The sequence below is a fragment of the Magnolia sinica genome, chromosome 1 (assembly GCF_029962835.1).
Source record: "Magnolia sinica isolate HGM2019 chromosome 1, MsV1, whole genome shotgun sequence".
NCBI lineage: Eukaryota > Viridiplantae > Streptophyta > Magnoliopsida > Magnoliales > Magnoliaceae > Magnolia > Magnolia sinica.
In genome coordinates, this window is record NC_080573.1 from 131,447,221 (window position 1) to 131,472,991 (window position 25,771).

A 25,771-nucleotide genomic window follows, 5' to 3' on the forward strand; every position below is an offset into this window, starting at 1 on the left:
CCAATAAATGTCCATCAATCTGATATTAAGAATATTAAATAACATTAATTTCTAGTTCATTATGCATCTAAAAATGGAAACCATACTGTGGAGAGTTCAACTTAATTTATTTTTATGCTGACTAAGCAATTTTTAAGTGCCTGCGTATCATCCATCATACTCTACCAGAGTGTCAAAAAAAATTCTCAAAAAAGAACGTGGCAGTGGATATGACACTAGTAATGAAGAACAGGATGAATTATATGATAATAAGCGTCCCACGTATTTGCGTTGTATACACGATTTTTTAGTTTTAATAACAGAAGCAGATGATCGGTCAATCAAGACCATTGGTTACTTTCCAATTACTTTGGATGGATTATAACTCATGAAAATACTTGATGAAAAAATATTATATTTTCATTTTATTTCCTAAGTATAGACGGGTAGATAGAGAAATGCAAAAACGGTCCAAACTAAACTAAAAATAGATCTTGGGTTGGTCAGTTCCATCTTCCATTAAAATTTAGGAAATCATCCATCTTCAATCGTAAATAAACGCATCAATGGTTCAGATTTCATAAGTACTGGTCCCACTTATCACAAACAGAAACAGTTGTATATTTTTTTAAGTTTCAGGATACGGTTTCAGACATTTTCTCCAACGAACTGAACGCATGATGCGACATGCTGACGAGGCGAGCGCTAACCAATGTAACAGAGCCGCTCTGTTACACTGTGGCGAGTTGTTTGATGCTCTGGCTGTGTATGATGCTTGATACGCAGGTACTTATAAATTGTATACTGAAACTTACATTAAATCGATTTAAACCGTCTAACTTGTGGAAATCATGTGGACAAGTCGATATCCGAAAATCAGATTGGTTGAAAAACACTAACCTCTGATTCGTGGACACATGTTTATTTAAATAGGATCATTAAAAATTTTCATTTTTAGCCGTCCAATAAATGTCCAACAATCAGATAATCAAATAATCGACAAACCATATTTTCTTATTTTGCAAACATTAAAACTGGGACAGACAATTTGGACGGTTTCATTTCAATTACCTTTATTCAATGTATGCAATTTCTGAGAAATTTATAAGTGCTCGCGCATCATCTATCACACTCTCCAGAGTATCAAAGCATTTATTGTTACAGCAGTGTCCGTCGCGTGCCCTGGTCCCCCTTCCGGCAGCCATTTAAGCCTCTTTCGATTACCTTTTTTTCAGGTATTCGCAGCAGCGCATAAAACATCCAGGCCTGTGGGGCCACCGTGCCTCATATGTAAGATCTACTCTGTCCATCAGGTTCATCTTAGATTCTGAGATCTTGGTATTGAAAATAAATAATATCCACTAATCAGGTACGCCACACCACAGGAACAATGTGGATAGGATGCCAACCATACGTTTGGTGTGGGGCCATTATGATGTGTAACTTTCATCAAACCCGTTAATCAGGTGTATCTCATTGGATGAAGTGAAAATATTAAAAATATATCCTGATTCAGATGTCATCCTGGACACACGGTATGAACTTAGCAGCTTTAGGAGCAGTTTTATATTGCTCCAACTGTTGTGGCCCATCAGAGAATCTATCGAGCTGATATTTTGTACGTACGGTTAAAATGATGGTTCTAACCTGATGGGCTGAGTGGATTTACATATAAAATATGGTGTGGGCCCAAGATCTAAGGCTGTTTTGCGCAACTGCCAAAACAGGTGCTGTAGACGACTCCGGTCGGAGAAAACCCATAATATCTCTTCTATTTGTTTGTTTTTTTTGTCCATTTTAGAATATCATTTGTGTCTGGCACTTGAACCATGATGTGTTACTGAGCCAGGGTCCGCACTGTGGCGCCGGGATTCGGTAGTAACACCTCGGTACTGGTCGGTGCTGTAGGCCCCATGATACGTGTTTTATTCACGCCGTATTTTTCCAGCTTATTTGATAGTACGAAACTAATTATGAGACAGATCCAAATCTCAGGGGATCAAAGAAATAGTAGCGAACATCTATCATTCAAAACTTATCATGGGCTACAAAAGTTTTGGATCAAGCTGATAATTGTTTTTCTTTTTTATCCTTTGTTTAGTTCCATGTGACCTAATGAGTACGATAGATAGTAATGAAATGTTACAATGGGACCTATGAAGTTTTCAATGGTTAGCCTTCACAGACCACTATTTCTTATGGTATGGTCCACCTGAGATTTGGAGCTGCATCAGCTCATGCTCTAACATAGGGTAGAAAAGGGATGGACGCCGTGGATAAAACACATACATCATGGTGAGCCACAAAGCACCGATCAGCACCGACACTTGAGGGGTGACTACCGAATACGAGTCCCCCACTATGTGGTCCATCCACGTGCCTAATGAAAGAGTGTGGTTCAGATAGAGACGGCTCTCTCCGTCCCTATTATTTCACTGTCAGGAACCGCTAACTGCATTCGGATCTGTAACATGGGCCGGGTCCCAAACCGATCCCATGAGACAGAGTCGGTCCTTACTCATGTCTCAGTAGTAGTAGACTCACGGGAGTTTCAAGATGAGGACATGTGTCCGAGTAACTATTGTAGTGAAAAATGACTCTGCTGTAAGTGCATGTATAAAATAAATAAATAAATAAATAAATAGTCTAAGGGAGGATAGACAGGCATTTACTTTAAAATTGCATATCAGCATACAACTAATTCAAATTAAACTATCCAAATTTTGGACCGTTGGAAATTAAAAGCAACCAACGGTCCTCTTTCAACAAACAAAATGTCCACCAATCAGTGTTAGACTTCTGGGTGCCAGTGTATCAAGCATCACACTCTGCCAGAGTATCAAATAACTCCCCAGCTGATTAGATCTTGGTTAACCCATCCTTTCAATTTGACTCCGACTCAGGTTCGTCGGCAAGCATGGAATCCACGGTATGGACCTTTATATGAATGGCCTGGATCAAGCTTCATTACCCATTTTAGAAATTCAGGTGAGGTCTATATATTGACTAACAAGAAAGGAGAGATGAATCTTAGGTTTGCTAAGCGCACACACGTATGCAATAAGGCTTACTTACATGCCACGATAGGTCCAATACCACTATATTAATTCCCTGGCCAAGATCAGCTTAGCCACAGTTTTAAAAAATATTGGACGGCTCTGAAAAAACTGGGCTGAAGTTTTCTCACTCATTCACCTGTCTCCAATATTGGGCCCCACATGCTCTGATTGGACCACATTTTATTTTTGGGAAAACATGTGCAAGGTCAGACCAACCTTATAGATGGATTAATCTTGCACGTATGTGCACGTGTGGTGTGCACACGAGCTTTACTGCACACGCGTGTGCGCTAATAAAAGCTCCATTTAGTGGGTTGTGTGGCGACCTTGCTATGGACCCAGATGTATATGGACTCGTCAGCATCCATGTCACCTGTTAGGTCTAGTACAATCTTCACATGCTACCTTAAAAAAATCATATCAATAGGAAGATCAAAACTGTCCAATCAATGGATTGAAGAATGGATGGATAAGATTGTTTGTAGAAGATGGGTCCAGTTAAGTATGTTTAGGACCATCTGATCACTGAATTTTCAATTAGCCGAAGAAGACTGGAGTCACTGGATTTGAACTAATGGATTGTCGACATGTGGATGCCACGTCAACAACTCCACATGCAACGAGATGCATGGGAATTTCCATACACTTCCACTGAATCTCAAATATCAGATCGGCTTGATATTTGAGATAGTGAAATTACATATATGGACCCACCCTACGGGTGGCTCTGATCTCAAACACGTGTGCTAAGTTGCCAAAACTAGGAGGCCATGCCAAAGAAGTTGAAGTTAGCAGTCCTTGTACTGGTGAAGTGAAAAATAATAAACGTGAGATGGACGCATATGTGGGTCATTTCTGTGTGAGATCCAGATCATTCATCAGGTCTGACGCATATGTGGCCCGCCATTTGTAGCCCTACATCTATATCACATGAGCAGACCAACCACTTATCATGTTTTTCACACTTTTGAGGCATGATATTAGTTGGGATTCATGGACTTTTTATATAATACTAGGACAATTGCTTCTTAATTATTCCAATTTCTTTTATTATTTCAAGGAATTTATTTGTTTCAGTTTCTTTAACACCCCATTCATTTATTCTTGTGTCTTGAATCTTTCCACTGCATTTATTCATGAGTTCTTTTTATAGTACTGTGATGATTGTTGTTGAATGAAACCAGCTTTCTGTAACACTTTTTTTTTTCCTGATTCGTCTTGGCATCTTTGAATTCTTTATTAGTTTTGAGGTTTTTAAAGTGCATCTTTAACATTATATTGAGATTATAGTGTTTTGTTAAAGTTCTTAATTTCATTTCTATTTCAAAGAATTTCATAACAGCATTTTTTCTTTTCTTTTCTTTTCTTTTTTTTTTTTTTTAGATATTTTCAATTATGTTGAAATTTTTATGCTAAAATATTGAAGTTTGAAGAGAACACGGAGAAAGATATAAGATTATTATTCTTTACCATAACTTGAGATATATGTTTATTGTGAAATTCTTGTTTTTTTTTGTAGATTTTGAGTATTTTACATGATAAAATCAAAGTCTGTGTACAGAATCTAGCCCATCTAGGATGGACACGGAATTAAGAAAGTGGGACTCCCAAAACAGGCAGATCCAACCATCATATGGGTTAATATGTAAATTTCAAAGTTTTTTAGTGCATGTTGTGTGCTGTAGCCTACCTAATGATTGTTTACACATTATTTTTAGGCATACCATTATCATGGTGGGCTCAATTGATAAGCAGGTTAGATGGTATACATACAACATGATGCCCCAAATAATGGTTAGAATACCATTTAATTACACCAAGTGAATAAGTTTACACCCATATTAATAACCCTTACATCAGGTGCTCTATTCGACAGATATGTCTAAATACAAATTTAGGATTTTGAATTACAAAACTACATTGCCATTTAAAAAAACTAAAAAAAAAACCCATAATATTACCAAATAAGTGCCCTACCAACACAGCGATGACATGTAAGTTCACTATAAGATACTTATGAATGTTGTTATATGTCATAACTTTTATATAATACATTTATATATGAAGATGAATTGAAGTAGTTTTAATTGAGCAGGTGTTGGATGAATCGTTGTCCTCAAACATGGGCATGTGGCGGATGAATCATTGTTTGAATCTTTATTGCTCTTCTTTTCGGTAATGGGTGGGGCTCGCGATCTCAATTAGGTGGCTTTTGGACATGCCCAGATGTTGACAACTCACATCTTCAAATCTATACTAGAATCTATACTGGGTTATTCTTTACGGTAGCAGATGAATGGGTGTGTGTGCCATTGCAAGGAGTGAAACCAATGCTGTTTTTTTTTTTGGTAAAAAATAGTTGAATTAGGCTGGCACTAGCATCATCACATTAGCAATCAATATATCATATACATAGGGATTTTAGTAATTAAAAAAAAAAAAACCCTTCTATGACAGATTGAGAGAGACATATTGTATTATTTGCATATTCTATCATGGAATTTTTTAAGGTATATCTATCTGGTTAATGGTTAAGATCACCAAAATATGGTCCCCATATCTATGGTATCCATTACATCAAAAAATTATACCTATGCTAATGAGTACAATTGTCAAAATTCTACAACTGTACATGAGTCAAGTTAGCTCGGTCAGCTTGCTCGACTCGGCTCGAAACTGGATTTGAACTGAGTCGAGCTGGTTTTGGAGCTCGAAAAAATTTCGATCAAAGTTCGAGCTTGCCCGGGCTTGAACCCCGACTTGAATCAACTCAGTGACTTGGTCATTTTAATCTTGATGTTGGTCGTCGAGTGTTTGATGAAATGCATCAACGAAGTGTTGTTTCTTAGACTACCCTCATATCAGGGTATTCTCGAAATGGGTATTCCACGGATAATTGAATAAACAAATTCCAAAAAAAAAAAAAAATTTACATTGTAGGACTACCCTCGTATGTTGATCTTGATGCTGCTTACCGAGTATTTGATGAAATATATGCAAAGCACTCATATTGATTTGCATTCAAAGTGTGGGAAATTGAATGTGTAATATATGTGTTTGAGAAAATGTCACAAAGGCTTGAACTCGGCTTGAACTGGCCCAAGCTGCTGACCGAACCAAGCCGAGTTGGCCAGTCAGGCACCAGGACTGAGCCGAGCCAAGTTCTAGCTGCGGTTGGCTGGTGGCCAAACCAAGTTGAGCTATGCCATCCTTGAATCAGTTTGACTCGTGTATAACTCTATTTACTATTTATGATTTGAGTCGAATCTTAAGCAAAATAATTTAAATTTCAATTTGAATCTCTTTTTAGATGAATCCTATAATTCTATAATTTGAATCCTACAATTTACAATTCAAATTATATTTCTTTTTCGTTTTTTTTTTAATTTTAAGCTTTACATAGTTTTTATTTTATACTTTTAAATTAGTCGGGGTTTTAATAATCGCTTAGAAAAAGTCAATTATTTTATTTTGTTCTTTATAAATACTCTCATCAACGTTAAATCATGGAGCTCTCTTTCTTACAATTTCTTACTTGAATGGTCAAAATACTAAATTAATCTATGACTTATCTGAAATGTTTTCTTGGATGGTTGCAATCATGTTGATGTATATGTAGTGCAGTGATGATGGTTAGAAATCAAGTTACTTTTTTTTTTCTGCTGTCTCTACATAATCACATGCTGCTTTTTAAAAATAAATAAATAAATAATTTTTTTGCGGAGGAAAAAAGAATGTAAATTATTACAAGATTCTTATATATTTTCAAGGAAATTGCTTAAAAGACTAGAATCCTTTAACATTATCATGATATGTAATATTTGGTGCATAAAGGATTATTGATGTGTTTTTAATATTACACACACATTGTTTTTTAAGAAAAACATTAAAATAAATCTTACAATTTATGATACAAATGAATATTCAATATTATACGATGCAACCCCTATTACGATTTTGCAATAGGATAACAATTTTGACAACATTACTAATGAGGTGCATCCATAATTAATCATAAATCAAAAGTATTAAATGGTTCAAAATTCAACTCCCCACATGATCAGGATCATACTTTCAAGATAAGAGTGGTTGCGTCCATTCGACAATAGTGCCCAAGTTAGACAGTTATAATAATCCTACCATCTCTACCCGATTCAGCTAGCTTGATGAGACGTGGGTGAGTGGGAGAAGGGATAAAGAGGTTTGCTAAGCCCAACCTCAATAAGCACTGCTCATCTCTAGTAAACCAGGAAAAGAGGTTTGTTAAGCTCACCCTCATAGAGCCTGCTCATCCTGAGTAACCACACATGCCAATAATGCACGTGTGAGATCCCCAAGTTTTCCTTTAAGTGGGACACTCTTTTCATATTCTGGCCTAAAATTCAGGTTCTTTAAATTCTAATATGCAGTTGAGTTGTCTCAAATCAAACGGTTATAGCATTTTGAAGAATACTGCATTTCACCCAAAATTTACCTTGAGATATATAACAGAACATCACAATTCCTTGGTAACTAACAAACAATTTCATTTTTCAAATGCCCAAATAAAATCTAATGCATGCAATCAAATGACCATAAACTAGTGTAGGAAATAGCATGCATAAAGCACCATCCTGCAGTTTAGTCTTAAGAGGTTTGGGCTACCTTAAACCTGAATTATGTTGCATGTGCATGTAATTAACCAAAATTGTTGGTTGATGTTAGGTGGAAAAGATCAGCCTAGGAGATCAATACGCATGCACAACCACTAACATGTGCTGTGCATGAACCATCACCCAAACCTTCTAAATCATGGTCCCATATTAGGTGGGACGAAACGAAAAAATCAGATTGATTGGGACAATCACAACTTCATTAATGGACAGTTGTTTGTTGACTTTTGGTACTTGATTCGTTTTCATTTTAATAGTCCATTTTTGCGGCCACAATTGGATCATCTGCTCAATTTAGTTTCCAGATCATACCACTTCTGTTCTTTTCGATCATTTCTTACAATCTTGTCGTTGCACGATACCACCAGCAGATAATATAATATATTGCTTGCACTAATTGTATTCTGCTGTTGAAACTCAACTGATGCTTATGTATCTTTGAAGATTGAGATTATGATAATAAAAAAAAATCCCAAGTTGGGTTCTCGAATTTCCAGATATATTTATTGTGGGGAAAGTTGAGATTAAGTTTATAAGATCATATGAATTTGAGTTTTAACACACGATTGATCCATGAGACCTTTTAATTCATATTCATGTGGCCTTTTGATGCAGGGATGAACGTGATGAGGTCGATTACCATCTTCCTCAAGGATAACTACTCCGAATCCACGGAGCTTTTCTAGACTCCTCATAAAGACTTCTCGAATCCACAAGGAAATAAAGCTAGAAAAATAGAAATAAATTCTATAAAATTCGTAATTTGATTGATGAATGAAATAAACGAGTTCACAACCCTTTAAATAGGAATACTAAGCAATGGGAGAGATTTCATAATCAAACTACAACTAAAACTCCTAGAATTCGCAACTTACTATTTATAGACGGTCGTAATGCCTACTAGTGCGCAAGGTTTTCAGCCAAAAATAGTAAGTGTCCTATTTGGCTTCACCACGCTATTCTCCTAATTATTCTAAGAACTTTTTGCGTTGGGCACGACTCCTAAAGCCCAACGGATGAAGAGTTATAATCAAACTAAAACTTACTATTTATAGTAAAAATGGAATTAAAATAGGGAAACGAAGGTCGATCTGATGGTATTTCGCAAATCCGGCTTGCGCGACCTGGCGTAGCAGGGTTGGGTGGCTAAAGTAGCTCGTTCTACCCCAAAATCATATATTTTACGTCTGATAACTCATTCCGGATTGCAAGATACACCCGATTTAAGGTTTGACGGTCCGGATCACTTCTGTCGTCGACCAGGCCTTTTCTAATCCATCTTGGCCATGAAACTGTCCGCAACCCGCTCTACATCACCTTTGATGAATTGAAAAATCCCAAGGTAGAAGTTGGATTCTTCAAATCCAAGAGAGTTGTGGGTGTGGTCAATCCATGATGGGACCCAATGGTCCATCTAAGGTAGAAGCTGGAATTTTCAAATCCAAGGGAGTTTGGACACAACAGGCCCAGTGGTCCATTTGGACACAACAGACCCAATGGTCCCCCCAAGGTAGAAGCTGGAATCTTCAAACCAAAAGAGCTTTGGGGTATGGTCCATCCATGATAATAGTTTGGACACAATAGACCCAATGATCCTCATGAGCTCCACTTGTCAAAGTTGAAAACTGACGTTAGTGAAGCATTCAAAGAATCAGGACAGATTGTAGTATAGTTCCTCTTCTTACAAACCGGCACAACAGAACAAAAATCTCCTCACCCCCTGGTCACATTAGACCTATGAACATGGTGGGCCATGAAGACAACTGTTGCGAAAGTCATGCCAATCCACCCATCAGTTGGACCACAGCAGCACAACCACAAGGACTGTTTTTCATTAATTGATTTTGATGGTGTCATCTGCTTGATCAGTGGGCTGGCCTCATTTTTGCACCATGTGATCTTCATGGTTCGATAACTGTTGGTAAGCTTTCATTTTTCTTTATGTTCTATATTTACTAAATAGAAACAAAGATTCTTCAATCCTGGTAAGACTAATGCAAATCAAATCTAGAATAGTGGGTTTCTCATTATGGATAAATAGTAAAATACATACAGTAAACAAAAATACCTTTAAAATAAAAATAATAAATAATAAATGCAAAAATACCTATTCTATGTTATGATTCTTGCAGATAGGTAGTGGTCAGAGATCATTGCACCAGCTTACCATTTTCGCATGGAATATAACAATGTTTGGTCACCACATCTCGTCCCCTGTAATCTTGCAGGCGTATTGACTTGCTTGAAACTTGAAACAACCATTATCACCCCAATTCCCTATCCACACCTAGCATATAGGTTCACCTGCCATATTTCTAGCTTTAGCAACAAGAAACAATAGTAAAAAAGAGGGGGCGTATAGTGAACTCGGCTGCTGAGTTTGTACCAGTGGGACCCGTGGTTTGGAGATCCAGACTGTTGATCTGATAGGCCCAACATATATAGAAGGTGCCCCAAAAGATTCCAAGTGTCAATTCACCACGGGTTACTTCCCTTAGCAATAATTGTTATTTTGCCTATATCAGGAGTTCTACTAACCAGTCCCAGTCCAATCTTTGGTATTTTCTTTCGTTGACTGTGGACAGTTGTTGTATTCATTTCTTTTATAAATCCACCCACCTACCACTGATTGGAGGGTAGGATTGTCCATTGGGAAGACTACCTGAGCGTGGCTAATCCAGGGCAGGGTGCATCAGATCGACAATCTGGATCAGCCCTAGGGCTGTCAATGGGCCGAGGTGACCGGGCTTGGGCCCAGCCCTTCAGACCCAGCCCGTTGACAGTCCTAATCAGCCCCATTTGAAATGTGGGCCAGTGGATCAAATTCCTCTGAGCTGAATAAGTTTCAAAATTAAATGGTATGCAAAGGTTTAATCATAAAAAGAAGAAGAAGAAGAAGAGAACCAAGTACATACTTCAAAACCTCTAGACCAGGAAAAATAATTAGAATAAGTCATCAATAAAGCTCCAGCAAGCAAACACACTCGATATGGGGAGTGTGTGGAAACATGTCCACTGGTTGTAGACTTTTCAGCTTGTAACACCCCTCTATATTTTGCTCTGCCTGCCAAAAATTCTAGCAGCCTCAAGTCACCACTACACTACAATAACTAAAAAGATAAGGAATAGACTGACATGATAGTTTACCATTTTCAAAATGCTGGTGTCATCCACCGTACACAGAAATTTACAATGGCAATCTAGAATTTCCAAATCATGAAAATCAGTATGGATGGAGCATAGCCAACAATCAAACCAATAAGATAATCTTAACTATTTTATTATAACATTATGGATGAAATTGACCCCTAACCATTTTATTTAGAACTGCCCATTTGCATCACCACCAATATGATGGTTAGGGCTGTCCCCTCAATGTGATTTTAAATCAACACTCCATCCAAAAATGGGCCTCGTGATTTCAATGGTCTGGATTGCCATACAAGTATCCACCTGCACAGTTGATGAGTCACCACTATTTTGAAAATGGGTTGAACGGGTGAACTATAACCATAGTTTAGCCGAAAAAATATAGTTTGATGTCAGCACATACCGAACCATGGCAAAGGTAATCAAGGTCGCGAGCACAAGTAGCAGGATTACAAGAAACATAAATGATGCGTGGGGCACGCAGTTTAAGTAGATATTTAATCAGCTTCATGTGCATGCCAGGACGATTAGGATCTGCAGTGTTGTGTGCAATGACGTTAGAACAGCTGCAATTCATCTGGTACACTGCAGTCATACTGAGTGAAGATCAATGAGGAAACACTGACTTGTGACTGCATCTCACAAAACAATACTAACACTGAACAGTGTAAATATTGCCATTTACGATAAAAATGAATTAATCTTGCTTTAGAACAGCATTTTTCAGAAGGATGTACTGGAAAAAAAAAAATGCAACATCACCATTCTGCATGCTAACGAACAGCTAGTTATGTGATGAAAAGCACTTTCACCAGAAGATAACCTGCAATGACAATGTCAGGCTGAGGGAATTCATTTCCGAAATTCTCATTGATTTTATTAAGATCCCCTTGGATAAATGTAGCATTATGGATGCCATTCTTCTCTGCATTCCGGCGAGCATCTGAAATTGCTTGAGGCACTACTTCGTAGCCATAAACATGTTTGACCCTGATTGAAAAAGGAGAACGGGGGAAATTTTCAGTGGCATCTGAATTGCAATACTGGGCCTGTTTGTTAACACTTAAAATTAACGCTTAACACGGAATTGCGAAAATGCTCAGTATTAAGAGTTGTTTGTTAACACTGAAATTGGAAAGCGGTAAGTGATTTTCCATGATATTTCGCCGAGTTCTTTCGGTGATGGGAGTCTGGCTTAACGGTGAACGCTGAATTAAGCCAGTGAACACTGAATGCGCTCCGTAAAATTTCTATTAAAAGAAATTTTTGCTTCCAAAATTACCCTAACTACAGATATTTCCTCTCTTTTAAATTGTTTGCCCAATCGAAAACTAACTTTTAACATGTGAAACTTATTTATGCCCCACCATAATTTATGTGTTTGATCCACACCGTCCATCAACTTTTTCAGATCGTTCTTGCGTATGCGCCCAAAAATGAGGTATATGTAAAACTCAAGTGGGCCACACCATAAAAACCAATGGAAATTGAATAAACCTCAAGTCCACCATTAAAAACCTTTTGGGGGCCATAAAAGTTTTGGATAAAGATGATCTTTGTTTTTTCCCTTCATCCGGGCTGTATGACCTAATCAACAGATTTGATGTCAAATAAACAGTACTGTGGGCTTTAGGAGAATTTTAATGGTGGATATCCAATCACCATTGTTTTCCTGTGGTGTGGTCCACCTGAGATTTGTATCCCTCTCAATTTTTTTTTGTGAATCCTTAAAATGATCAGTAAAAATGGATGAACAGAACAGATGAAACACATACATCATGATGGGCCCACATAGCACCGACCACCAGCCACGGGGTTGGTGGCAAGGCAGATACGTGTCGTGAGAAGACGAGCGCCTACGCTCATCGAGCTCCAAGTTGTGTGAACGGTTCACAGGAGATCAAGGTTACATGGGCCCACGATGATGTATTTATTATATCCACACTGTTCATTCATTTGTCGAGATCATTTTACAGCATTAGCCAAAAAATGAATCATATCCGAAGCTCAGATGGACCGCACCAAAAATAGCAGCGGGGACAATGATTTTCACCGTTAAAAAATTTATAGGGCCCACCATAATATTTATTTTCCATCCAATCTGTTCATAAGGTCACAAATACCTAGATTAAGAGGAAAACAAATTTCATATTGATCCGAAACTTCTGTGACCCCAAAAAGGATTTTAATGGTAGACGTTCGTTCAATCCCCTACTGCTTTTTGCAGTGTGGTACACTTGATCTTTAGATCTGCCCTATTTTTCATCTCAAGCCTCAGGACGAGCTCGAAAAATGGATGGACGGTTTGGATATAATACATACGTCATGATGTGACCCACCGAACCTGCTGACGTCAATGCATCAGCTACATAGCTGGTGTGTGGTACACCAGCCAATCCACTTCGGTCGACATCACCAAGTTATGTGAGACCCACCATGATGTATGTGTTGTATCCACACTGTCCATCCATTTGGTGATATAATTTTAGTATATGAAGCAAATAACGAGTCAGATTCAAAGCTCGAGTGGACCCCGCAACAGAAAACAGTGGAGAGAGTGCCGTCCACCATTAAAAATTTCTAAGGGCCACAAAAGTTTTCGATCAAGTTGAAATTTGTGTTTTACCTTCTTTCATGTCTGTCTTAACTTATGAACACGTTGGATCTAAGATAAACATCATAGTAGACCTTAGGAAGGTTTCAACGGTGGGCGTCACTCTTCCCATTGTTTTCTGGGGTGGGGTCCACTCCAGATTTTGGTCTGACTCATTCTCTGTCTAATTCCCTAAAATGATATCTCCAAATGGATGGATGGTGTGGATACAACACATATATCATGGTGGGTCCCACAGAACTTGGTAACATCACTTCAGTAGCGAGTCTCGCTACTCGACCTGTAATTATCTAATCCGCCTCAAGTCCGCTCATTTTAGGACATGTGACAAAAAATAAGATGTATCCAAAACTTAAATGGGCCACACGATAGGAAATAGTGGGGATTTTTTTTACTACCATTAAAACATTTATATGGCCACAAAAGTTTTGTATCGGTTTAAGTTCGCCTCAGTCAAAATGACCCTATAAATAATTTGGATGGAATATAAACATTAAGGTGGAGTCTAGGAAGGTTTCAAGAGTGGGCATTCCTTTCCCCACTATTTCATCTTGTATGGTCTACTTGAGTTTTGGATACTCCTCATTTTGGTTGAATGTCCTAAAATGAACTCAAAAAATGGACGGACGTGTTGGATTTCTCACAAACATCACAGTGGGCCCCACCTAAAATCTTTGCACTGGAACTTCATGCGAAAGGCTTTCATTAGGTAATCCGTGTTCGTCCATATGCCGAATTTACCGTTAAAGCCTCTTTGCAGAATTCCCTGGAAACGTAGGTCGGCCCACCTTCATGTTTGTGAGAAATCCATCCTGCCCATCGGTTTTATGAGTTTATTTTAGGATATGGGACCGAAACTGAGGTGGATCCAATAACCAAGTGGGCCTAAAACATGAAGATTGAACGTCCTGATTTGAAATATTCGTGGGGCAACATAAGGAATTTATCTATTTTTTATGAATAACGATATTTTATTTTTATTTTTTATGACTAACGATATTTTAATTTTCTCTTAATTACTTTAGTTTATTTGAATTAAATAGAATAATTTTATTTTCATTTAATAAAAAAATAATTTCTTTATAACGTAAAACATTTCCAAACATGATATAGGGGCGTCAAATTAACGCATTTCAGATGTTTGTTAACAAATACGTTTGTTTTAAATTCGGTACTTAATTTTCAGACTTCCGCCATAATTACCAAACAAGTTTTTTGACTTCAGATTTCAAATTCAGCCTTCAGATTTCATATTCAGGCTTCAGATTTCAGATTCAGGCTATAGACTTCAGATTTAACAAACAGGGCCTAAATTTGTAGAAGTATATGACCAATGCATGTACAATTACAATTTGAATTAACCTGAGATACACACCTTCTCGCAAGGGTCAAACCAATGGTGCCAGTTCCACAAAACAGATCAAGAATAATTTCCGAGCCATCTCCTCCGAGACCAGCACAATCTTCAATCAGCTCATAGAGAACCTCTGCCTGAATAAGATGGTTGCATCTTAAAAATGAAGAGCACTAAGGAGTAATAAAAACAAGAGTTAATAGTGTTAGTATGGGACATCTACACGCTAGAGATAGGTCTATGGGTGGATACATGTATATCTGTTGTTATTTCAGAAACTACAATTTTGATAATGTTGTTATATCTATTCCATGGAGGGCCCAGAATATATAGAAGAGGTGGGAGATCTGTAGATATCTGTGAGAGATCTAACAGATATACATGTACCCACCAATATGCCTTTCTGTAACATGTAGATATCCTATACTAACCAATAGCATCTTACAAAGAATGTTGCTTCTGCCGTAAACTTACCCCAGTTACAGGTCAAATCATCGAGGCTGGTAATCTTTTTCTTTTTTCTTTTTTCTTTTTTTAAAAAAAAAAAATTAAACAAGCCATCAAAGCTGGTAGTCTTTTTTTCTGAGAGAGATCAGAGCTGGTAGTCTTTCTGAGTTAACACTTAACAATAAAATAAAGTTTTTTTAATCATTAGAAAGAAAATGTGTGCGTCCTAATCTTCTTATCAAGAGAACAACAATTTGGATTGTCACCCCCCCCCCAAAAAAAAAAAAAGCTATATCAATTTTTCACTTATTAAAAAAGGCAATTGCTGTTGTGTTTGCCAACCACTAATCTACTCGGTAAGAAAAAAGAAAGTGCCAATAGCAGACAGCACGTTAAATCTAACTAAAATAATGAACAGATCAAACACTCGAAGAAAAAGGAAAGTCAGATGCATTAAATTGTATTTCTGGGACTACTATAGAATAAGAGGAAAAAGATTTCATGCTGTCATTTAACAAGGAATGACCATCATGTATAAATCAAGTTTTGTTCTTTATATGAAGAAAACAATCTCTTGTATGTTCTGCAAAAGACGTGAGACAAAATTTCAGACAACTGGAACTGAGCCAGTTACTCAATATACGCACTTTTCAATCTATGAAAGAATCATGTGTATGAATGAAATACGCTTAGCAACTGCCTAAAATCCCCCAAGTTGGTCAATGGATGCACATAGGAATTGCACAGTGGGACTGATAAATGAGGTTTAATTGTGGATAGATAACCTGATCCCGATGTTACATGGAAGAAGAAGAACATATCAGCCATGAATGACATGACATATCGGCCATGAATGACATGACATATCGGCCATGAATGACACATTATTTTTTAATGAATATTGCTAAAGAAAGCTTTACACAAAAGGAAATCCGTAGATAATTAAAAGCCTCACTTGTTATGGAGAAAAAGCATATGGTTTACAAACACATGATCATCATTCATCACACAATTCCACATGTACAAACTGCAACTAAAACTTGACTATCACAAGGAAAATCATGCAGCTCTAGTGGTCAAAATAGAACCATTAATCCAAATCATGATATATGAACTGCAATTTTTATCTTCTTTTTCTTTCTTTCTTTTCTTTTTCTTTTTGAAGATTAACACGAGATTTTATTAAGCGCCAAGATGGCATTTGAATAAAATATCAGCTATTGAAATATTGAAGGGTGCAATTGGGAGTTCCACTTTTAGCAGATGGGATGCACACTGCACCAAATTTCAATTGGGATAAGAATGGGACCTTCTCCTCATCCCAATTGGAATATCTGATGGAAAAATTAGTTAAATGGAACCCTACAAAAGGGAAGTGGACAAGGCGGAAGGTGGGAAGGGCATGGGGAGAATTAAGCAAAGAAATTGGGCTTTCTTAGAAACATGGTGGTGGATCTTCAGCATTGAACAGGAGAAGAGTCATCACTGCAAAATATGGCGAGGAAGAAAGGAGTTGGACACCTGCACTGGTGGTTAGGGGCCAGGTTGCCTTATGTTTGTAAAGCTATCCCTAAGTTCGGCAATTGCTTGAAAGGAGCAAGCAGAGCCTTATTGAAGGGTGTTATATTAAAAGTGGGGAATGGCAGGTGTGTGCATTTTTGGGAAGATGTAGGGCTTGAGGATGTCCCTCTTTCCATTGCATTCCAAGGATATCTTCCCTTTTTAGGCATCCTATCATCACCAAGGATTCATTCAAGTGGTGAATGGTATGCTGGTGCCATGGTGTGCCGTAAAGGCTGTTACGCAAAGGTAATGGCAGCAACCGTTACACGTTACAGGGTCGTAACGGTCGTAACAGCCGTTATGGAAAAAAATGACATATAATAGACGTTAACAGCACGTTACATCCCCTATAAAGGCCGTAATAGCCCTGTAATGGTCTATTATGGGACATATACAGGTTTTTCATACTTTTTAATCAACATTACAGGGCGGATATAGGTTTTTCGGGGATTTTTTTCAATAAATAAAAAAATTTATTAAAAAAAAAGAAGAAGAAGAAGAAGAGAGACTGTAACGGCTGTTATGGGGCCATAACGGCCGTTATGCCCCGTATCATAAAGGTAACAGCGGTGGTCGTTACGGCCACTGTTACTGTTAGGGAACACCTTGGCTGGTGCATTCCTTTTTCCTTCGAAGATATTTGTGGGAGTTTGAAATTTTGATGGTGATCAACCTTCTTGATCTTCTCAATGCTAGTTAGTGGAGGCTTAATATTGATGGTAATTCCAAGGGTAATCTTGAAGGTTCCAGTTTGTGGGTCTTCTTAGGGACAACTTTGGTGATATCAAGCTTTCTTTCTCAGGCCCAACAGGGTGGGATCTACCAATCAAGCAGAGCTTCTCAACATAAATGTTGAGGTAGAGATTTTCACTAGCCAAGTGGGAGGGTATTTGATTGTAGGAGATTCTAGAAATGTGATTGCCCAAGCCTCTGGAAAATGTTCTTCTCCCTGGAAGTTGGCATCTATTTTAACAAGTTGAAAACATATTTGCATTCGTTGAAAACCGTCTATAAACAGATTCCTAGAGAATTAAATTGTATGGCTGATTCTTTGGCTAAAGAGGGGGTCCTCAGATATTTCTACATGCATGAGGGATACTTTCCATTGCCTTGGTGGACCGTCTCCTCTTCCCCTTTCGTTTCTCTAAATCTTTTTTGCTGTCCTTTCTGATAAAAGGAAAAAAAAAAAAAAGGAACCTCACTTCATGCGGTTTCCATTTTCCATGCAGCCCAAATGCAGAGGGCATGCTTCCCACTCAAATAATAGTGTCAACCCCAAATTGGCAGTGCTTCCAACTTGACCCTGAGCAAATTCTTGCAACTGAAACAGAATATTCTAAGAAAATACAGGAAGTCTAAAGAGATTCACTGGAAAAAGTTCATTAAAGCAGGTATGTATATGCAGTGAAATCAATTTCCTTTCTTGTCACATACCTGATGAGTATTTGTCTGAAAGAAAGAGTTTGCTGAAATTTGAAATGTAATTCCTCTTAAAATCTCCGTGATAGTTAACTTCCCATATAAATTGTATTCTTCCTCCCCAACAGACGTGTTACCAACGGAAGTATTCACATTATTCATGATACTTACCTATTGATCATAAATGAAAAAAAAAAAATTTCAATAACCATTTAACAGAGTAGCAGTTTAAAGCTCACTTAATCAGAGAACATATTTAATGGAAAAGAGATCCAACTAAAAATTGATTTCATTTTATATACATTGCAACACATGGCCATCCAACATGTGTTTCCAGATGCCACCCACTTGCAGCCATGGTCAGATTATTGGGATGATCCACCTGCTGGGCAATACTGGCGGATGGGCTAAGGACATGAAATCATACTGAGCAGAAGATCTTCAACATGACTATTGAATGCGGATTTGTGGCTTATGGTTTTTAGCAACCCATTTTAATGCCCCAACTATCAGTATCATCTGCACAGTTTGAATTTGGGACCATGGCCAATGGCAATCCCCAGAAAATGAGTGGTCATGTTCATTGGAGTGGCTACATGTGGGCCCTGTCTGGTGATTCATGCAAAACAAACTCCAGAAAATGAGTGCACGCAAACTCTCAAAACAGCGCCTATCACGAAGGAAATGAGTTTCATATACAGTGAAAGTTGGAAGGGTTGTAAATTAAAGGAAATTAAATGAATTGTGCATCAAGTTTCACTATGAGCATAAATGAAAATAAAGGACTCATCAAACAAACCACTTCAGGAATCGCTGAAATCTTCTTAACCAGAGGCTTCAGTAGCTCTGGCTTATATGACGAAGTCACAAAATTAACCATCAGTTCAGGCAGGCCAGTGTTGACATCCCTGAAACAGAAATCAAAATTCCCACTCCAGTTTCTTAAAACATTCATGGTTCCACACAAACAATATATCAACATTCACTGCATCATGCATGAAGGTGGGATGGTACAGAAACACCACAAAATTCCATTAAAAACTTTTTTTTTAAGGTAAAAAAAAAAAAAAAAAAAACCGACAACGATAACAAAAAACCACAGGCAGCTGAATAATACGTTAACTAGAAATAATCTCTCAATTCAGTAAAACAATTGGAACTTGTCCCTCCAAAAACAGAAACAAAGCATCGCACAGATATACAAGCAGTTTTGATAGTAGAAGTAAAAGTGAGAAAAAACATTTCTCATGTACTGTTTGCATGGAAATGACAAAATGAACAGCCAATGCACAAGTATGCAGAAGGGTTCCTAGGATGCCAATTGAGAGGGCGCCCTCATGCACGCACCAAAAAAAAAAAAAAAAGGTTAGTGTTAAACTCAGTTTTGATGATTTACAGAGGCAAGAGGGAAAAATATTTGTGTTTACCTATTGTTTCACAAGAAATTTGCTGAGAAAATTAGGTCCTTCTTCTCTGAGGAATTGCAGTTAGGGCCTGTTTAGATGCAAATCATCAGAAGGGGGGTTTCTGAAAAAGAGGTTTCAAGCCTGCTTTTTTCGGTCAAGTTAAAATTTAAAATTAAAAAAAAAAAATTTAATATAAAATAAAAAATTTAAAAAAAAAAAAAAACAATTGGATTGGTTTATAGCCAAGCCAGAGTTTTAGTGCCCATTTTGTCGTGTGGGAGATGAGACAGACGTTTGCAGAGTACATCCAAACGCACAGCACCAACCATTGTTTGGATGAAAACAGTGTTTAGGCCTCAATCAAATCTTCAGAGGGCGCATCCAAAGTAGCCCCCCCCCCAAACAAACACACCAAAAAAAAAAAACCTCTCCTTTTGGTAGGTAAGATGGTTCAACCCCAAGACTTCAATGTTGAAGCACATAATGCCTCCCATCGGGACACAGAATCAAAGCCTCAAACCCTGTATGTGGTTTATCTTACTCGAACAGAACCAAAGAGGCTCGTGTGAAGGTGCATATGCATGCATGCTTTTCTGCACAAAAGTGCCATTTATGCAGGTAGGGGTGTATCTAATGATTGTTCTAACTATTGGTGTGTATCCAAAACCTCTGAATGAGAATTAGAAGAAGCATTGAATGTCAGAAAAGCAAAGCTAATCATAATCACTTGAGGATCAGTTAGAAGCTTGAATACCTGCCAGTTCTTAGCATTAGATGTTTAAGAAACCCAGCATGAGAGTGAACATCATATGGAGTTAGTCCTAATTCAGGATCTCTCCAACAATCTTGAATAGCTGCGAGAACCTACAAGTTGGAAATGTATTTCAACTGAGCAACAGATAACAGAAATACACAAAGGAAATCATCAATGGAATTGTTCAGAATAAAATAAACACAACAAAGCTACCTTTGTTGCATGTTTTCTCGTGCTAACCACTTCAGATGCTATTGATTAGACAATTGAAAGGTCTATAAATCTGTAATTGCCTAATCTCTCGTACTCATAGATTAGTGTTAGTTATATTGTTCCAAAGTACCCCTAAATAGAGTTCTTGTTTTATTGTTGATGGCACAACTTCGATTTGGAACTACCAAGCTCTAGGGTGGCATGAGAAATGAACCCATCCATCCATCCATCCATGCATGCATATATACACATACAAATATGAAGTCATCATACAACCATGCGCCCATAAAAAAATTTGAAATGAAAATTTCTTTAATAAACAGATTTTTGGTGACATCGATACATTGGCAATATTATCGAAATATTGCCAAAACATTGGTTATACAAGCAACATCTGGAATTTACACAATCAAAAATATTGGCAATACATTGGCGATATCGATGCATTGGAGATACAAGAGACACCTAGAATTTGCACAGTCGAAAATATTGGTGATATTGATACATTGGCGATACTTAGTAATATATCGCCGGTACTTGAAATTTTGTATACTACCAGTGTTATCGGTATCGTTGAGCTGGAGATACGGATAATATTGAGGATAGTTCAATACTATTGGGGGTACTTACCCCCGAACAATGCTTACAGCATAATAATCCTATGATAAGGTTAATCGGCCCAAGACCATACTTGGGCCCACATATTTAAGGAAACCATGGACAGCATATGTACAATTATTCTAAAGGGAAAACCATGTGGGCTCCACCCACAAGTGGGCCCCACAAGCCTATATCCAACAAGAGGTACCAAGCCAGTATTACAAATGAACTTGTACTCAGTCCCACCATCTCTTCTTCCATTGTTCACACAGCCATCGATTGATTGTTACACATCACTAAAATCAAAATGGGTAAGAGACCATATGATTGTGTTTTTGGCAGGTTAAATGAGCTTGGATCAAATCATTCGATATCATAAAACATAACACCATCTAATCGAGTGAGGTCTCGACCACAACTGTCATTTACGTGAAAGCCTCAATGCAATTAAGTTTGAACATCCAATTATAGATTGGATCTTCACCTGGAGCATTAAGTGTTGTTGGATGGTATGCTACACCTAGTAGATAAGTATCTCTACTGCCCTCAGGATTTGTGCTCTTGAAATTTTCGGTGTTTCATATGTAAAATCCCAATCCCTCCTCGCCAGTCTCCACAACTAATTGCTATCATTTAAGTAAAATCCATCCTCTTCTATAAAATCCTTCGTTGGCGCAGTTAAATCTGAACAATGTCAATGATAGATTGGTCTCTTTGCCAAGAACATTAAAGGCTGATGGATACTGCACTTACTAGAGTACAGGAGTATCTCTAGTGCACACAGGATTTTGGCTCTTGAAAATTTCACATTGTTTCATACATTGAAATCCCTCCCAATTCATATGTCTTGAGTTTTGATGCTATAGGGGTCTATCTGGGAAATATCTATGTATCTATCCATGTGTATAATACTTAGAAATAACATGATGAACGGCTGCATACCGCATTAGCAGCCTCACTTTGCAATAGGCACTTCTCAACGTGGAGAACCTTATCAAAAAATCCAGGAGCATGCAATCCCAATGCATAACCAATTGAATCCTGATCTTTTTCTTGGAGCATTTTCTCTCTGGGTAGCCATTTCTGCGTGCCAAATGAAAACTCCATCTGTAAGGCAAGGAAATTAGCAGCTTGATTAGATAACAGTAGCCATGAAAAGAAATTCCTTTGTAGCATGGGATAACAGGCAAATATGGTCATGCACATATCTAAAGCAGATTGAAGTTCTGATATTCAGGCTGCCTTTGAATGCTCAATCACATTGAATTGCAATATTTAGGTTCAATATAGTGCAAATGACCAAAGTGGGGCTAGTCCTACTCCATTCGGTAAAAGGGGCAAGTCCCAACTTGAAACACATGGAACTGCATTAGGGGTTTGATCGTCATTGTCTATTAAAATAGTGTCACACCCACTTTGATCATTTCTTCAATTGTGAAGTGGATCACTGGAATTAATTGCATTAGAGCATCCAAATGCGCCAATGAATTACTAATGGGAGACAATACACCATAATCTGTGCAACTAGACATGGACATGTCTGTTTGGGGAGAGGAGTCAAAATCGTTGTCATATAAAATTTTTAAATGCCCACACCATAACAGGGTGTGGGCACGATACTAACCTTATTGCGATAATGAAACTGAACATTGCATGGAACAATGGGCTTCATAATGGTAGCAAATTCTGGATCTTTATTGGAAAAATTCCCAACATGAATCATCAACTCATGGACTTGTTGTTCCTTCGCTCTAACCTGAGCCTCATACAGTAGGTTTTGTGTTTTACAGCCTCCACAGTCTGACGCATGTTCACATGGGGCACTAACAGAGTCCCAGTGGGGCAAAATTGTCTCAATCTTCTGTACCTGTTGATTTACAAATAAAAATGAAATTAAGAAATAAGCAAATTCAAGATGAAACTAGTAAGTGGTAGAATAGTACATCAAGTTATGTTGAAGAAAGGCAATAAGCATTGTACTGCATAAGTAACTGTAGGACAACTTGACAAGCTCCTTCCAAGTTGAGTGTCAGGGGTCAACGAGGATTGTTGGGTCAACCTAAAGATGCCTTTTTCTTCTTCTTCTTTTCTTTTTTTTCTTTTTTTTTCTTTTCTTTTCTTTTCTTTTTTGTTCTTCTTCTTCTTTTTTGAAGGGGCCCATGGCTCAATTTCTAGACAATTGGTTAGATGTGTCTTTCTACATGTGTTCGTTTGGCAAAAAAACTTGCAACATCTCAGTCCTACTCTACACATGGACAAACTTGACTGATCTGGACCGTCTCCCTAGTTCCCACCTTGGATTTTCTTCGGCATCAGCAAAGCCTTGTGCCAGCTATTTGGGTTTGGTTGTTCTCCTGATTACCTCGTAAAAGTTTTACCAATGACTGCCCATCCGCATTGACCCTCCTTTATCTAGCCTTGGGATCGGCCGGCCCATTGCTCAAAAAGGCAGACTTAGGGTCCAAAAATTGCTTTGATTGTATAATCCCAGCAATTCAGTTAAGAGACTGCAAGGTTGAAAGGAAGAGAAATGCTTTAGCGATTCACACAAGAAGAGATTGAATCCGTGAATCTTGGAAGACATGCCAACATGGCACACATCCAAGATCCAGACCATGTACCAGGTGGGCTCAACATGAAACACTCTTTCCAAAAAGCTAAGCCAGTGGCCTATGTTGGTGATTTTCCTTTTCGACATACAAGTGTGAAGTGTCGCCCAACTAATGAGTGGACTGTCCTGATTTATGGGCCAAGGCATGTGTGTAGCTGGTCCCAGCTAATGACTTCCCAAGCTTCTGCAAACGTATGCCGCTATCGACCTCTTAAATCTCTCCTTTCGCAAATCACTGTAAAATCTCTAAAAGGAATATAGGCAATGTTCCACATTCAATGGCAGAGACATCCATTGATTGGATGGTCTGGATCACCAATCATAGTGATTTTGGACCTTTGGGCACTAGGCAATCCAATGTGGATGATCCAGAGTCTCTAGACATGAAGAATGGCTAATCCACTGTACCATGAACAAATCAATTGCATACGATGATTGCCGATCCCATGAACCTTATCTGAAGACCCATTTCCAATCAATATGTAATCACATTCATCCAAATTCATCTTGCCGAAAAAATATTAAAAAATCATAAAGGGAGAACAGATCAACCAAAAGCACTCGAAATATTAGACCTCATATCCCATGTTGTGTGTGATCAGGAGCATTCATCCTGCAAGCTCATCCACAGTGCAAAAATCCAACTGATTGGATCAGACCCGTTGTGTCTCGTCATGGTCATCGAACAGATGGTTAAAACCAAAAAGGGCCACAGCTTCACATTCCACAAGCAGAGAATTTCTTGTCAATCATAGTAAGCATGACCCTCATCACCACCATCATCATGTATTGGAAAGAGTTCGTTTCAGCTCTGTTGTGACTCAGGATCCAGCATGTGTCGCCGCCCACTAGGGCCCGCATTGAGACAGTCTGATGACTTGAACCATACATGCTTTCATCAATGCCATAAATAAGCTATTGCTCATTAATCACGCTTCAGTGATGATCCTCACCTTTGATTTTTAGAGCTCAATGCAAGCCATTAGGAAATTAAAAAATAAAAAATCGTTGTTTTAAATTCATCCATAGACAGTGATATTCACAATCATCCATTAGCGTAAGTTTCTTAAGGTGGTCCATATAGTGTAGAGCCCACAACATGGACGGATCCAATCATCTGACCACTCACAATCCGGCCCCATTGGGTGGTGATAGGGCAGAACAAACTCTATCAGAAATCAAGGGTGGGGACAAAAGGGAAGAGGAATGGGGATGAGAACCCAAGGGCTACCATTTCGGGTGGTCCTACATTAGCCGGGTAGGGTTTTTGGAGTTTTTTTAAAAAATTACCTCAGCGTAGTTTCCTTTCTTGCGGGTGACGCGGCCGAGGAAACGCTCGCCGGGGAGGGCGCCATCGCACATGACGATGAAGCCGGTGTCGGAGACCTTGCAGACGCCCTTGCCCTTGAAAGCTAAGCTCTCGCACACGAGCTCCAGTGTCTGGCCTCGCTTTGGGAAGAACGAAGGACGAGTCTCTGTATTTTCAGTGGGAAGAGAAAGAGAAGGATAAGTAGAAGAAGAACAACAACGAGCTTTTTGAAGCCATGGGCGGGAGCTTAGGCGTCGAAAGCCGCAGCCGGGAATAGCAGCCATGCGCTCTCCTTACTCGAGAGGCCGAGGCGCCAAGCAGCCGCAGAGGCAGAGAGCAGGGATAAAGGGTATCTTGGTCCGGAGAAACATTCATTTCAGATACGCGCGCGAGGGATTCTGTCCAGCCAACTCGATCACAGCGGTACACGTGGGGAACTTGCCGGGCAATCGGGTGTGTTCATCTGATGGGGTACCATGTGTTTAGTATCATCCAATGGAGGTGATTTAGAGAGATGCGTGGTAAATGATGAACGGTGTGCATCAATGCTTAATACTCTCTAGCTTGCTTACGCAATAGGGACCGTTCATTTCCCAAACCACTGATCGGATGGTCAAAATCACCTAATCAAAGCTATCTTT

General features: G+C 38.5%; 1 protein-coding gene across 9 annotated transcripts; it reads right to left on the reverse strand.

Annotated features, from left to right (window-relative positions):
• Nucleotides 1-9,696: 9,696 nt before the first annotated feature.
• On the reverse strand, nucleotides 9,697-25,515 carry LOC131217482 (uncharacterized). Of its 9 annotated transcripts, none has more exons than XM_058212424.1 (11): nucleotides 25,112-25,502; nucleotides 22,835-23,077; nucleotides 22,153-22,317; nucleotides 20,398-20,507; nucleotides 19,037-19,145; nucleotides 18,253-18,408; nucleotides 14,830-14,981; nucleotides 11,664-11,830; nucleotides 11,244-11,374; nucleotides 10,602-10,754; nucleotides 9,697-9,994 (listed from the first exon to the last, which is right to left on the reverse strand). In XM_058212424.1, the coding sequence occupies exons 1-10, from the start codon at nucleotides 25,412-25,414 to the stop codon at nucleotides 10,647-10,649; spliced, it is 1,644 nt and encodes a 547-aa protein (XP_058068407.1). In that variant the 5' UTR covers nucleotides 25,415-25,502; the 3' UTR covers nucleotides 9,697-9,994; nucleotides 10,602-10,646. The 9 variants fall into 9 exon arrangements, 8 of the variants coding, with proteins under 8 accessions (XP_058068407.1, XP_058068405.1, XP_058068412.1 ...); XM_058212422.1 differs by having other exon boundaries at nucleotides 10,606-10,754; nucleotides 25,112-25,499; XM_058212429.1 differs by having other exon boundaries at nucleotides 10,606-10,754; nucleotides 14,830-14,945; nucleotides 25,112-25,497.
• Nucleotides 25,516-25,771: the final 256 nt, after the last annotated feature.